This window comes from Anopheles maculipalpis, chromosome 3RL (genome assembly GCF_943734695.1).
Source record: "Anopheles maculipalpis chromosome 3RL, idAnoMacuDA_375_x, whole genome shotgun sequence".
Lineage (NCBI taxonomy): Eukaryota > Metazoa > Arthropoda > Insecta > Diptera > Culicidae > Anopheles > Anopheles maculipalpis.
In genome coordinates this window covers 45204553-45220903 of record NC_064872.1, presented here as the reverse complement: position 1 = coordinate 45220903, position 16351 = coordinate 45204553, and the positions used below count along the sequence as shown (strand labels likewise).

Genomic DNA, 16351 nt, shown 5'->3' with positions numbered 1-16351 from the left:
TATTTGGCCTGCAGTCGTTCATGGCGTAGCAGTCATTCTCTAGTCCGTTCCATTAATCCTGGCCATACATATCGACCCTTTTTGTCCTATGCTGTTTCTCCATTGGTTTCTCAAACGCATCGGCTTAGCAAAGCGGATTGACGGAAGAGTAAACTAATGGAAATCTGTAACCAATTTATTGTCGTCCTTACAAGACTGTTTGTTTTTTTTCTTCCACAGACTACTCTAGTCAAAAATACCAACTAAACGAAAGAACAGCTTGCACCCGGAATCTAAGGTAAGAGTAATTCACAATTACTTTTCGTCAATTTGCTCTAGTGTAGTTAAACACAAACTTTTTTAATTTGAAGCCATGACACTTAAATTCTACAAAAAGTTGTTTGAAACATCTGCAAACCTTTTCCATGCTGCAACGTGTGTGATTTGGAAGCGTTTTTGGAAAATTTACTTTGTTAAAGAAATGTAGTTCTGATTTTAAAGGAATCCTACTGCTTTAGATATTGAAACCTGCAAGTGAACGATCGAGCGTTCAGAATGCTTGGTCCATATTAATAGGAAAGAATGCTGCCATTATTGCTCGGAAGCGGTACGGTTCCCTTGCTGCATCCGAAAGTACGTCCCATGCATGTTTCGCCATCGATAAAATTTGTTCTTTCCCGGGGAGCTCAACAAGAATAGGATCGTCGATTTCATCATCATCCAAATCGTCCTCTGAAAAGTTCGGTGCTTGGGATTCTCTGACGGGTTGAATTTGTTTCTTCTCCAAAGCGTTCATTTCATTGCATTCTTGTATGAAATCTTGTAAAAATAGCAAAAACGGATCTGAACATACAGTCACCCGGTTTTGGAAGTCCATCATATCAGCGCAGGCAAGGTAGCAACATTGGTATGAGCGAGGAAGGTTCAAAAATGTAGATATCATTCTGTCTACAAGCTTGTGTGATCGGTTCATCGCTGCTCTGCTTCGTTGCGGTTCATTCACCCGATCGAATTTGCAAGAACTGGAAACAAACGCAAAAACAGGTTGCGGTTAGAGATTTACAAAATTAGCAAATTTGCGGCCATCAGCCTGCGTATCAACGCGTCATGATGATGATCTCACCTGTGCACGAAAATGTCAACCGCTTTTTGGAACTGTTTCTTTCGGCGGGATAAACGTTGTGAGGCTGTTTTTGGAACAATCACATACAATCCTTTGGTAATCGTTCTGAATGCCGAACGCGATAAGCTGTTTCGCCGTATCCGCCGTTGACGGACAAGAATTTCGTTTAAAAGTTTACAATCACTAGAATTCTTGCGCATCTTGAACGATAATTTTGCATATCGGTCTTGAGAGCATTATCCACGCCTACTTGGAAAGCAACGCTGGTGTTTTAATTTCATTTATTCATTGGTTGCTTACGTGCTGTACTCTAAATGCATCTTGAGATGGATAAACTGAAGATTTTTTTTTTGGAAGTGTAAGTTTTTTATGTTGGGAGCAGAATCCTAAACAGGGAGTTCAGATATTGCCGATAATGGAAAATATATATATTGGCGGTAAAACACGTTCGCACGTCTCGTACTCTTGTCACGGACACATACACACATTAACGGCTGTCATCTACACTTGACAGTTCGGGGGGTAGGAAAACAATTAATCGCAGAGGGTCAAGATATTTTTATTTCTAATATTTTATACGCACATGCACAAAGCGATCTTCAGCAGAACATGACCATTCAAACCTTTTCTTCTTAGACAGGAAATAACGATGCTGATCGGTTAAACAGTCCAAAGGAAGGTCATGATTGTCAAATCAACACATTACTACAGAAAAGCTACTCAATTCTGTCGTTATTATCCCCGCTTTTCAAATAGGGTTAATGATGCGTCGTTTTCTCTTCTAGATGAAAATTTAAGCAAGCAATATAATTTGATGAGCCGAGGCTCGTTGAGGTGTTTATACGTCGGTTATTAGCACAAAAAGAGATCGATTCTAACACGTGCACACATGCACTAATGTGTGTCGTGCCGTTCGTTTATAACGCGTACTTCTCTTCTATGGTCGACTATCGATATGCCCACTCCTGCGGCATATAACTATAACTCTTGTCTTCTTTTTCGAAATGTTCGTAAGTTTTGACGAAATCTCTACGGCTAAATCCTTATATTCTTATATGAATCTTTTAATTTGAAAACATTATGACTGTCAAATCGTTGTGCATGAAGAATAATTCACTCCAGCAAGGCTCCGAACATCTTTCTTCGCACATTCTGTTCTCGATATCAGGATGCGCAATAGGGGTTCTATTTTATAAGTGTTTTAAATAAAAAATGCGCAATTACACACTATTGTTGCACTACATCTTCTTACTTGCGCAGAAAAAAACTACCGTAAATCAGTTCAAAACCTTGGTTTGCAATGATTAATCGCCTACTTTCGGATTGCGAGTTGTCGTCGAGGGCATTATTGATCTTTTCTCACCACAAATACGTGCGAAGGGCTAAACGGATGCCGACAAGGGAGATCGAGACAGAGAAAGAGAGGTAATTATAGTACTCAATCCGAGGCGAATATCGAGTCCCACTCGAATCGGGTATCTGGCCAAGCTTAGTGAACCATGCAAAAACCCATTCACCAGAAACGGTTTTGCAGCCCACAGTCGAGCAACGAACAGTGAGTTTCCCAACGGAACGGATAACCTTCTTGTGGTAGTGTGAATCGAGTTCGGAAGGACACGCCGTTGGCGAGACGCCACGATACAGAAGTCACTTACAATTTTCCTGGACCCGTAAGCTTCGTGCAAGTTCCGGACCTTTTCGGGAGCACTGAGCGGATGGTCGTGCTTCAGTGGGTGGTGATAAAGGGACCGGATGGGGGAGGGGGTGATTGGGAAGGTTATGAAATGCCCTAGTTCTCTGTTGCTTGCAGGCTCCTTACGTGTCGTGAGACTTTCCATTCAGAGTCGCAGGCCCGGCTTGGTCGTGTCGGTTGGATTCGTTTCCTTAATCGATTGTTTCCGTTTCCAATGTCAAACGTGCCCTGATCGGGTTGCGATACTGCTACTCGTTCGATATTGACCTGAAGGAACCGTGTTTTGACCTCGAGTTGTCCAAGACTTCAGCTACTTAATGTCCGCCTTACAAGAAAGAGTGGAGAAGAGAAGATCAAGCTTATCAAACGTTCAGAGCAGAAATTTTCATGCTCATTTGGTTGTTGCTTATGTGATAAGTATTATAAATATTTTGGCAATTTCTTTAATTAACTTCACAACCGAATTGATTCGAAAATACAATGTGCAAGTAATCGATCAAACTGTTATGTTCAATTCTTTCAAAAACGATCACCAATTCATCAAACGATCGTCTGAAATAATTGTTACTAATAAAATAGTGCAGATATGTACAGAACGAACAAATCGCACCAATCTCTCCCGAACAATATTCAAATCGACTCGAGTGATTTCGGTCAAATTTGGTCGTTAACGATATAGGGTCATATCCAATGAAAGTCTAAACACCATTACCTGGTTGGAGATGATTTTTTTCTTCTCCCGATTGACCTGAATTGTTTGTACCCAAAAGCTGTCCAGGGGCTTGTGATATGGAAATTGAAAATATATAAATAAACTGGAGCCACCACAAATGGTTTGAGTATACAGTCGGTTACAATGAAGGCGAGTGTGTTGTTTGAGTAAATTGGTAGATTTCCAATCGACCTAGTCTTTGCCTTGGATTTATGAAAATCACCGTAATCGTCGTTATCCGGTCGACTGGTGCAAGGTTTTAGACGAATATAAAGTAAATCCAAACCGACATGTTGGCAATTGGAATTAGCGGCTCATTTACCTACAAACGACACTCCATGGTGAAGATGGAGAAAACATTTCTTGCTCGTGTACCGTTTGCTCCGGGTGTCCTTCGACCCACTGCCGGCCAACAACGGGGGTGGTGTACCGTGCACTGGATTAAATGCTGCGTGTAACATTATTCTTACGCGCTCAGATTCCAGGTGAAAGTGAACGATAAACATTTATGACGTTGAACGACCCAAAAACTGGCCCGAGCGACCTTCACCGGTGAGTGTACTGTTTGCCGCGATGGTTGACCTTCTTAGGGTACGAAACTGTATTTTCCTTTTGTACATACGCTTCACGGTAGACCTTGGAATGTAAGACGAGACTTGGTGCAAAAGGATTTGTTAACATATCATGAACCTACTTGTGCGGTTAGTTCATTAATTGTTGTGCGCCGTGTTACGCGTTCGGTACACGAAATAGCTGTATTAAATATATCAATGTAACGGTTTGACATTTTGCAAAAAGGTGCTAACCCACACATCGCTTAACGTGCGTTTTGGAAGATATAAATAACAGTTCATAAGGTCAGAGAAAATATCTTGGGATGAAAATATCAAGTGAGCTAAGTGAGGGTAGAGGGCCTACGCGTGAAGTTGATGCAGGAAGAACATCATTTAAGCACGATAAGTAAGGCAATTATCAGATAAAATGTCAACAAACATAGAGCATAGCTACATGGTACCACGACAATGAGAGATCAAGGCCAGGGATGGATGGATTTTTGGACACACGAGTGTCTTCAGATTTCGATAGCATCCAGGGGATGGGAGTATCGGAAGTCTCTGGTATGAGACACTCCCATGCATCTTAAGCAATCATTGCATGCACATGCACAGCACCTTCGCTAGTACCTGGCGAGGGGAACCAGTGGGTTAAAGTAATTCTCAGCAGAAGAAGGAAGTCAACGCTTCTGCTCTTTGAGCGCCGTCATCGTCTACCGTGTGGAAAAAGAGACACGCACCATCTTTACCCTATTTACCAATACCCGCCCCCCGGGTCAATGCTGCTGCCGCCGGGACAAGGGTACGTCGTGAACTTTTTCTCCTCGTGCATTTTGCGACAATGGCGTCTATGTGTGTCAAGGTGAACATTTCATGCGGTGCACAAAGAGAGGAGACCATCAGCGTCTGGTAGATGCAACAGTGCAGTGAAGTTATGCCTTCATTTTTCCTTTTGTAATCCCCATTCACTGCTGTTCGTTTGTTATGTTAATTCATGCTTTAGCAAATAGTATTATTCAAAAAAGTTATAGTCCACAGACGTAGCTATAAAACATAATATACAATTAGTGGAGGTGTTGCAAATTATAGCGACTGCATGTCGTACCCGAACAGCTTTGCAAGTTTCGCTCAGCGTTTTGCATTTCCTTTGCAGTTGGCAAAGGATCAGTAAAGGAATGAAAGATATAGAACTGAAATAATTAAACATTTGTAAGAAATAGTTTAACAACAAATGTATCTATATCTTTAATATTTGTAGACTAATAATTTACAAATATAGAAGTACTTTGAACCTCTCACACGCAATTAAATACGGAAGTTCTGGCTACGGGTGAACTGTCGATTCGTACCGACACGATGTGTGCGTGTTTGAATGATGCGGGTGTCATGGCAAAAACGCGTCAAACAATATGAACTGTGCTCGTTTTTGAGTGTATTATTATTATTTTTTTTATCAGGGGAAGTGCGATGTTTTGAAGTACTAAACAACTATTCCAGCCCCAGCAAGCACCCGTTCGTTGGCCGTCCAGGTGTGGGGGGTTGGTGAGTGGGGTGAGGCAACGAACCTTCGGTTCCAGTGTACCACACACACGGGAAACGCTAATGCAACCAAAACGGTACAGCAGGATAAATGGTGCACTGGACTGGAAAGCTATACTTTCTCCACAATTTTCGTCACCCGGCGGTGGGACGGTGCACGGCAAGGTACGAGGTACGTCCCTGGCGGCACACATTTTTGGACCCACCACACCACAGGACATCGTATTCACGAGTGCGTGAAAATCAGTGAATTGTAACGATGGCATTATTTCATTTTATGCAACATTGATTAGCACTGAAAAAGGACACTAGTTTGGCGGGTCGTGAAAGCCTTTTCAGTGTAGCAGCAAAGCCAAAGATCGCCTAGAATGCTTGCTGAACGACCGACGCCCCGTGGCAGAAGGACTGGACTGGTCGGTGATGCGTTGAGAAAATGGACTCGCCACAGCGAAGCTTGGCATTCGACATTGCACCATTTCTAATTGTTTTGCATACTGAGAAGCGTTAATGCATTTTGCATTTTGTTGAAAAGCATTTGGTGCCGGCATTATTGTTGTCGCTACGATTATGGCACTTGATTTGAGTAACAGGGTCGTTTTGATAGCTACGGATGCAGTACCGGAAATTGCTACGATTGGATGCATTTGATTGTGTTTGTTTGTTAAAATGAAACGAAAACACCTGCAACCAGGTTGCCAGGTAGCTGCATGTAGTAATTATTTTTGACACCATGTTTATGGCATCGAATAAACAAATCCTTCCGAATGCTTTTTTGCTACAAGAGACGAATGACTAGCTGCAGTATGAAGAGAGGAAGGTGTGAATTGAAACGCTTCGGGTGGAAATTCTTTTTGTTGCTGCCTATTAGCATGATTGAAGTTACAAACCACACAAACTTTAATGAGTTCAGTCTACCACACTCGATATAAGGATTTCATGCATGCTAATGATCATTCTTCAATATTTTAATGTTTATCGTCTATAATTTATTGTGTATTTCAGATATGCCTTCACGAACGTAATACAAGCGATGATAGCTACAAACTCAACATTCCGTCAATCACTTCTAACTTATCAACGAACATAACAGGTACGTACGGCTATTCCGTATTCTAGCTTACCAAAAGCTAATCAGAAATGCGTAAGGCTACCAACAAAGTTGCAGTTGGTATCTTCATCTTCAGTGCTTTGTTGTCTGCAAAACGCTGCAAACGATCTGAAACTGTCTGGTAAACGGTTTCAAGCTTTCATCAAACATTACAAAGAAGAAGAAAAAAACATATTTGAAACCCAAACACGATCGATTCTTTCGAGACGGTAGCTGCTTTCCCGACCGATAGACGATTCAACGACCTTTTCGGTGCTGCTGGCCGAAGAGGAATGTGTTTGGTTGAAATGCAAAGAAGTCAATACACATAACACACTATACATAAGTAGACGCGTCCTGGGTGGTTTCTGTCTGCCGAAGGTGTTGGGAAACGGAAGAAGCCACCCCCGCGGCTAAGAGTACGGAAAATGCGACACGGAACGAAATGCGAAATGCTATCTTTTCTTTGATAGTGAAGAGAAAATTAAACGAACTACGATACTCCGTGCTGGGTACAGTTTCTTCAAAGATTTTATATCGAATAAATCGAAGCCTCTCTTAATTTATCTCCTTCCCTCTTTCTCTCTCCCGGCTTGTGTTGGTATTTGGAATTGACTATTCGAAAGACGTCTCTTGAGATCAACTCGTAAAAAGCTGTTAAATTACGTGCAATACTCGTAGGAAAAAATTTACCAAATTACTCGAAAATTTTATGATTGCTTTATTACTAAACTCAAATGAACAGCAATTTTGTGACACTATTAGTTAATCCTTATTTTTAAGCAAACAAACACGTAATGGAGCTTTTTAAATTGTCATCAGTAATGCTATGTTTTCGAATAGATATGTATAATCCTAACCGGTGTTTGCTTCATCGGGAACTGGCATGAAGGTACAGTGTTATCTTCAAATAAGAACTGAAAGTACATAGTGGTTGGTAGCCCGGCGAGTAAGTAAAAAAAAAGTTCAACATCAATGCACTTATTTTCATCCTGCACACATATAACCTGCTGCATATCGGAATGAAATGGAAGATAATTTCGCCTTGTCCGTTGGGAGTGAAACGAAAGACCATGTGCCGCTCTAGTAGTGGCAACAACACCATCGATCCTGTGTGCGCATTTCAGCTGTGCAGATTCCGCCGTCGTAGCTGCCAGGATACGAGCCAGCAGCAGTGTGGCAACGGTTAATGGGCATGGTGGCAGTGACGTCGTCTGAGTCTGGAGAGGAACCTTTTCCGCCATTGTTGTTATTAGTAGCTTTTTGCAGTATAACGAAAGAATCGCATGCACACCAAACCAACAGACGGCGGCGAAGATGACGACGCACGGCGACTGGTGTACGGATACTGATGGTCGTGTTGACGTTGACCAGCTCGACGGGATGGGTTCGGTGAAGCATTGGGAAGAACACATGGACGGTTACGGTTTATGTTGAGAATGCTCCGATGCCGCTCGGTCGGTACGGGCGGTAACATAGACGACATTATCCTTGAATTCGACTCGAACCGTGTTCGCGAAAGCAGTGTTTTGCATCGCTTTCGGTAGTGGAGAGCATAAGACTGAAACGATCCTTCTCTGTGCATCATCCGGACACTTTCCTCTGTGTGTGCGTGTGATTCGCCCGCTTTCTGCCAAGTGTACCGTGTTTATTCGTAGTTTAAACTATTAGACATATTATCAAGCGCGACGAAACAATGGTGAAGGCTGACAGATTGTACAAAAACACCGGTGAATCCACGATCCAATCCACGATGAACCACGTGCTCGATAAGGGTTCCTTCTTGCAACAGGATGGTGTGCGAGCTCGCTTAGTAAAAAGAGTTTTTTACACGACACAGCAACATTTTTATCAACCGACTAGTTTTATCAGTGATTCTTCATCGCTGTGCGATGAATTAAAGCGTGTTCAACAGCTGCAAGCAATGTTACTGTTTATGCAGCAACAGCAGCAACATCAGCACCATAACAAACAGCAGCAATTGCAAACGCCTGCATTCATGTCGGGATCGTTGCAGTCTTCCCAACAACCGACGAACCGAAACCGTATCGGTATGATGACACGGCAGCAATTCGCATCTGGTTCTGCAGCCTCAGCAATGAATACTAATGCTACTACCTCTGCAGCTGTTGATCGAACTGTTTATTCACATTCGAAACAGCATTTCGTAAGTGTACATGATCGTTTGCCAAAAGCGTTCCACAGCTACAACCATTGGCTCGAGCACGTGAAACGCCTGCATCTGGACGAACAGCAGTGCATGGTAGCTTCCATGCAAGCTCAACTTTTGTACAACTGGTATCGGGTGTGGGAAGCGACCGATCAGCACAATGCCCATTGGTGGAAAAATCGTACCAATATGCGTACCGCCGCCATACAAACATCAACGATCTGTCCTCTCCAGAATGTTCTTTTCCAGGCATTCTACCAATTGATGTCGAGTGCTGGAGAAGGTGGCTATTTCCATCCGTTCATCCACTTCGATCTTAGACACAGTGAAAAACAGCCAACCCAGCATAAGCGGCATCAAAACACGCGTCGAGGCCAATATCGCACGGAACAATCGCCACCCACAAAAGTGGTGTCAGTCGCTACACCAGCTGGGGCCACGCTGCCAAAACCGATCAACGCGACAACTGGCAGGAGCCCGTCGATTGCCAATAGCAATCCTTTAACACCGTTCCTGTTTGTCTATGTGCCGTTGCTAACGCCGCTGCCTGCACCCCAACAGTTAGCCTTTGCTGTAAACCACAGCGCGGGCTCAGGACCACTAGTATCGCCGGGGCGGACGGCTCTACCACCATCAGGGTTGCCACCGCCGTCAACGTGCTCCTTGGATGCCATCATTAATGACAGGTTAGTGCAGCCATTCGTTTACGCACCAATTTCAAACGACAATTAAAACTCGTTTGGGGCTTGCGGTTACATTGGTTGCGGAACCCTTTTTCTGTACTTCGCGGTTTGCACGCGTTCCATCCGAATGGATCGTTTCATGTTGTCGGATCATATTTTTTTAGACAACCAAGAAATAGTTGTTTTGTTCATGGTTTCTAGCTGCAGCGTTGCGGTACTCAATAAGCATTCTGATGCTGATACAGAACGAGACGGAAAAATGTAAATAAATCTTCAAATCTTCAAAGTTTCCTGATTTCGAACATCCATAAAGTCGCGCATTGTCAACAGTCCTTGTGATACACGTTGCCATGCCGGGTTCATCTTTGTTCGGCAAGAGTCACCTGGCTCGTTGCCGAAGTTTTCCCTTTGTTGTCTACGCTGGGATCCGGCACTTCAGGGACGGAAAACTCCAGGTTTGTCTGCACACATGACTTCGCAAAATACTCCCCCGTCGTCACGCGGGGTTGATGAGCGTTAGAATATAAATCCACTTGCTGTACGTGAGACAAAGCTTTTATAAAAGGATCGTCAAACAGCATGAAGGAGAGATAGATAGAAATAGAGCGAGAGCGAGAGAGAGATGGAAAGAAAGAGAGAAAAAGCAAACGTGAAAAGAAAAAGAGAGAAGGAGATACACTTCTTTGGAGTTCGGAACGCTGCGTCTGTGCAAAAATAGAAACCACGTGTTTTCAATGCTTCTTTCGCTATGTATTCGTTCGATCGATTTTCCCCGGCGTCGTAGACTACTGCACATTCGACATTGAGTCGGTATGTGTATACTACGGGGTAGACGGAACACCACTCGTTAGGTGCTTGTACCAGAATGAGAACGCATGAGGAAATGGCTGCATGAAGTTTATATTCCCTGTTTTGAATGTTTCAACGCCTTGAACCCGGTTGGAAAATTTTGGTAATGTTACGATAGTATCTGAATTAGAACAAGGCTTGCGTGAAATTTGTGAGCAAAATTCATAAACATCACATCACAGGAAGGGCTGCTGTTAAAGTTCATCTAAGTTCAATGAAAATTGCCTTATTGCGCAAGCGCACTTTTTCTTAAACATATTATTGTTGTTTCACGATTTGCGACAACATGATAATTTTTGTTTTTCTCATAAGGAGTAAGGAGAATGTTGAAGAATTTGCAAGAAGCATGGTGTTGAACTTGATGTTCGCGTGCTCAGCTCGGTGTGACAATAACGAATGTGTGAAGCATAAAATTAAGGGTCCTTTTCATGTTCTTTAATTTCAAGAAAATTATTGTATTTGGATTTCATTCAGTTTTAATACTAATTCCCTCATGGTAGTTGCATTAACTTTTCTAGTAACAATTCGCTTTACCGTGCAATAGGCCAAATTATCATATACAAATTGTCAAGACAAGTTGTCAAAAACGAAAGATTCGAATTATGACAGCCGTTTGTGTTATCTGCTAAAAAAAAAACTTAACGAAAGTCAAACTTACAAGTAAACTGCCAAGAATTTGTATTCTCTAACACGGAGACTCATATTTGTCAAACTGTTTTCCGTCAGCTATTCGAAACGGAAAGGTGCCAAACTCACTCGTTTCTCTGTGTTTCCAGTTCGTTTTCTTGTGCAGATCCAATCAAAATGTGTGTATTTTACTTGAGAAAGGATCTTCCTGAAAAGAACGGGAAATAAAGTATCGTCGGGCATCTTGCTGCTCATTTGGTTCCATTTCTAATTAAATGTTTTTTGGGCGGCAACATTTCTTCCAAAATATTTAAACACTTGTTAAATGCCACGAATAAAGTTGGATGAGCAATTGCTATATTGAAATCTTTTCCGGTTCCATTTTAGTAACTCCCCTCCGCAAGAAACCACAGCGTAGCAACCAACATTTCTTTTGGCGTGAATCCTTTTGCCCTTACAGGCGGCTTTGGCTCAATCTCATTAAGAATATCGAGGAAAATTTCCTTCGATACACGAAAATTTTTCTTAAATCTGAAAAGAACTACATCGAGAACATATCAAAAAGGTTTTACAAAAAAGTTTCACAGGTTAAACTCACGCGTAATTAGTAAGTTCCAAAGGATCGAACATACTACGAAGCAGCTGACGTTGTTTAGTAAGATCTTCCGTTCTTTTATCAGCACTGTTGCTATCATCGCTCACATGATTCGAAAAAAAATCATTTTGATATCCCAAAAACCAACTACAACGCAAAGTATCTTCTCAACAAGATCGTTTTGTTTACACTTTTGTTTTTGTAGGTCTCATCACTTTGACAGATTGATTTTGAAGGTTTAACGAAAAAAAATGCTTAACGAAACTTGTCTGTCACAAGAGTGGTTTCATAATGCAAATTTATTTTCCATTAATATTGACAAGCTTGTCTTGAGACTTCTCCGTTTGTAAGAGATAATCAGGCCTAATATGTTTAATTAATCATATTATTTGATCATACGTATATGATGCATTAAATTGTCACATATAGCATAAAGTAAAAAATTGACAGACAGAACATGCTCAAAAACGTCTTCTCTCGATTCAAATGTACCAAGTTATTCTATAAGCGATGTAGTTAACGTAAAATCGTATATTCTGTTATTATTTGAATATAATTATCAATCGCAATCGAATAGAACATTGCAGATTGCGACATGGCGTGGCATACACTTGCATACTAAATTCATATCTCGTCAATTTCACTGGCGTATACAAACGGAATAACAAAGAAATAAGAATCGTTCTGTTCCGAAAAATCGATGATCTGCATCATAAAATTTTAACAGTGATTGAATTTCAATTAGACTGCGGTACCACTTGATAAAGCATCATAATGGGTAACAAAAACAAACCCATTTATAATCTTCGGTTGGCTGCATACGAAATAAGAGTGGTATTTTAAATAGTGAGAATAACCAGTAACCGTCCAGCCGGACGGTGGTGTAGGCGACAGAGGCGCCGGTCTTCAAACGGCAGGGCCGGGGTTCAAGTCCCATTCGGGACCGTCCCTCGGTAGTGTGAGGACTGACTTTCCAACTACGAGGTATCGGTAGTCTCAGTAAGCCCATTTTGATTGATGGTCGGCATGACCTTAAGCCAAGAAGAAGAAGAAGTATGAGACTATGAACGTATTTGTTGTTACCCATACCACTACACAAACCTAACTGACCACATATCTTACGATCGATGATCTTGCAAGGGTAAGTGCATTTATATGCGCATTTAAACTGCAACATTACAAATCAAAAAGAATTAAGAAGAGTGAGAAATTAAAAACCGTAAAAACACACAAAAGATCCCAAACTGGTAAGATCATGCAGCACAACAACGGTACTTAGCGTGAAAATTTGGCCATGAATCTGTTACAGCTGGGAAGTAACACGTTAAGTTGGTCTAGCTCTAAAAAGAGAGATAATATGGGTGGCGGCAGGCACAGGAGGCACACTTTTTTTTTGCATGATCACCGCATGTCACACCATAAGTTTAGTCGAGGTCACAGAAGCACATATGGGAGTGTGGTGTGAGCGTGCTTTGGTGGCCATGTGGTCAACGGATTATTATGCAACTGAATGTAGATGACGATGCGTTTATGCACGCTGAGCAGCTGAGTGCGATCACTTTGAATGCTGGTTGAGGTAGGAAGGCAGAGCAGGTGATGTGAAAAAATTGTAAACGGTAGTCATGTGCGAAATTGCCGCCAAACACAACGAGCGGAAATACAAACGTAATATGATCACGTTACCAAGGTTGATCGACTGGAGAATTCTATGGGCGAATGATATGAAAGGGTAGGTAAGAGCAGATGTGAGGAAACCGCTTTCAGGGTAGTACCTACATGAACATCACAGTGCATCGTTGTTGTTGATGTGGAATAGAAACTTATATCACTGTGACAGGCTACAACATTAACCGAAATGTGTAAAACTGTTTCAAAGCACTTTAATCTTACGTATGTGAATCAATCAAACATGGTGACCATTTAAGTGATCAGATTCTTGGTTGTTACCTTAAAGAGTTGGTTTAGCTACTTATCGCTCTATTCACGAATGTTCAGCTGCATAACCGCCCGTAGTAAGGGCAGTGAGTCAATATGAAAAGAGCCCATGGCCAGGAAAATTGGTACTCAATCAAGAAAAAGTAAAGCCATGAAGTACACTAAAGATACACTAGTCTTTAGCGTTCTCACCCCAACTACCATAATAGACGAAACACTTGCTGTTATCGAGCTGTGATTGTGGATGCAATTTTATGCTCCTAACCATTGCTTGGACGACAATCATGCTATCAATGGTTAGCAGTTTACTGCATCTCGCATAAAGTTTAGGTTTCGGCAGCAAACATGGTAGCGTGCGTCATAGATTTGCAACCCCGTAATGATAATGATAATGACCGGTTTGTCCAGCACCACTACCACCATCTCTTGCAGTTTCCCCCCCTCACCAACGGGTAAATAAATCTCACGAAGCGCCATCCGTGACCGTAACTTCCGCGAGAATCTTAACAATAAGTGGCTCACGCGCCACCGATGCTCATTTCCCATGGCGAACGATCCCAGGGTGGCCGGTAGAGATATGGAGCTGATAGTGGAGCGGGCAATAGAAGCTTCTACTACCACTACAGCGTGGGGTGGACGGCGTGCGATCCTGCAAGCGGTACTGCCTCCAAATAGCTAACGACAACGATGGAAAACGAACGGTTTTTCGTCTATTGAAATGAAAATTGTGTGAGTTTTCCAGCCCCGTGCACCCTTTCAGTGTCAGCCAATTGAGATGAGGATCGTTCGTAATGCTGAAGAAAATAAGACCCACCTTCCCCCGTTCCTCAGACAAGTGGGTGGGGTTGGGTAGAGTACATTGGAGGTAAAAGAAAAGAATTTTCTTCTCGCTCCGGTGACTTTCTCTCAAGGGTCGTTCATGAGGGGGTGGTTAGCCTCCACATTCAGGGATGGGATGAATATTGCGCTAGAAACGTGTCCATGGATTGATCTAGCCGTTGTTTTTTTTTTTGCCGCGCCTGTCATCGCATCCGAATTGACCTAACCACCCACTCCATCCGCGATTGCGGTTGAGTAAGTGTCTGAAAATCGTTCTACGTCGGTAGTTTAATGGTTGATTGTCAAATCGAAATCAAAAACACACATACAAAAGCCCCGTTGAACTTCACAAAACCGTTGTTGCACGTAAATTGAAATCAAAATTTGTAAAATAACACCATCCAATGTTTGAAGGAAATTTTTTTCTTCGTTGGTTTGCATTCTAAATCGGAAGGGTTTGGAAGCATTATGCTGGTGTCATTGCTAGGTGGCATGCCACTAGTTGCAAGAGAAATGTATGGGATTTGACGTTTGACGTTCAACCTTATCTGTCAAATCCCATACATTTCCCTTGCAACTAGTGGCATGCCAACGAGCAATGACACCAGCGTTAGGCTGCATTCGCCTTCAAATTCGTCTGAAACGGAAGTCTAGGACATTTTTTTTTCGGATACACACCATTCCCTTTTCCGATTTAGAAAGGTTCTATGTTCGACATCCCGTAAACGCAGGTTTGATATCAGACCGGCGAATGGAGATTGTTGTCTGTCGAACGTTGATAATGTCACCTCCAGTGTAGTGAATGGTTTTAGTTGTTTTTCGTTGCTGTAGGATTTTTTTCTTCTTTTCTTTATTTCGATGGCAATTCCGGTCTAACTGGTTAGTTGCGATACGATCCTATTGAACCTTTCGGTTTATCGAAACTCCGTCAATACTGAGTCAATTGCTTAACCATTCACTAGTGTGATTTGTATTGCGGAGGTAATCGTGCATAAGCAACATTGCCTATAAATAACTTTACCGTTCCCTTTTCCAAATTTATTACCTTTTCATGCACCGCCTGTAGCTCATTCTGTGAGTTTATAACCATTGCCAGACCATTTTCTTAGCTAAAGTTAAGCTAAACAATTATTTAATAAGACAAGTTATTTTGTGAAACATAAGATTATTACTCGGTGGAGACTATATTTACTATCTAAAATAGTCCTTTACAAAATTAAAATGTTCGACACTCAATTAAAGCTCGTTGTGTCCACAAACAAGTTTTCTGTAATGAAGCCGAAACCTCGACACTGAACTATTTTGGGCTAATATTTAACGACATACATGCCTGATGGATTAAGTAACCGGTGGTTGTGTGTATATTTTGGAAAGGCCAGCTCGACATTAATGTGGAATGAATAGAAGACCAGCCCACAAACGAGGTCTTGTGGGTCATTCACTTCCTTGACCAATTCTTGACGTTTAGAAGAAATGTGACCAGTGTTGATTTGTCTGTTAATACCCTACCCATGGACAGGCCAGTTATGTTCAGCATAAAAAAAAGGGGTGACGAGAATTTTGAAAATGCACCGAACCAGAACTCTGCCACTTCTGCCAGATGAAAATTGAAGGAAAGGTGAGCATAAGCATGAAGATACTAAAAATTACAAACATCTCAAATCAAGGGCTCCCACTACCACATTCCCGCGTTCGCGGGAGAAGATTGAATTGTTTCGTTCAGTGAAGAGCAGGGAGGGCGGAGGCAGAACCTCCAAGAATACTGGAGCAACACCCTCAGTTAGTATCTCAGTTTTTGCAGGTTGGTGCATGTCGCTAGCAAGAACGCTTCTAACTGCACTGCTGGTTGAAAGATCTAGAGCCCGGGTTGGGAGGGGGCGGTGCTTTCGCTTAAGATTCCCACAGTTTAAGATTTACTCCCACCATTCAGTGCTGGATCAACTGGATCGCGCTGCCAGGTTGGCCACGCGCAACGCTTTTCGGAGC

General features: G+C 42.2%; 2 protein-coding genes across 2 annotated transcripts; one reads left to right on the top strand and one right to left on the bottom strand.

The window, feature by feature from the left end:
- Window positions 1-529: 529 nt before the first annotated feature.
- LOC126565374 (uncharacterized) lies at window positions 530-1302 on the bottom strand. Its single transcript, XM_050222543.1, has 2 exons — window positions 1103-1302; window positions 530-1001 (listed from the first exon to the last, which is right to left on the bottom strand). Exons 1-2 carry the CDS (start codon window positions 1300-1302, stop codon window positions 530-532), a joined length of 672 nt encoding a protein of 223 aa, XP_050078500.1.
- A 7081-nt stretch (window positions 1303-8383) lies between these two features.
- Window positions 8384-9589, top strand: LOC126560662 (uncharacterized). The gene has a single exon (XM_050216620.1). It carries the CDS (start codon window positions 8384-8386, stop codon window positions 9587-9589), a length of 1206 nt encoding a protein of 401 aa, XP_050072577.1.
- The last annotated feature ends 6762 nt before the right edge of the window (window positions 9590-16351 follow it).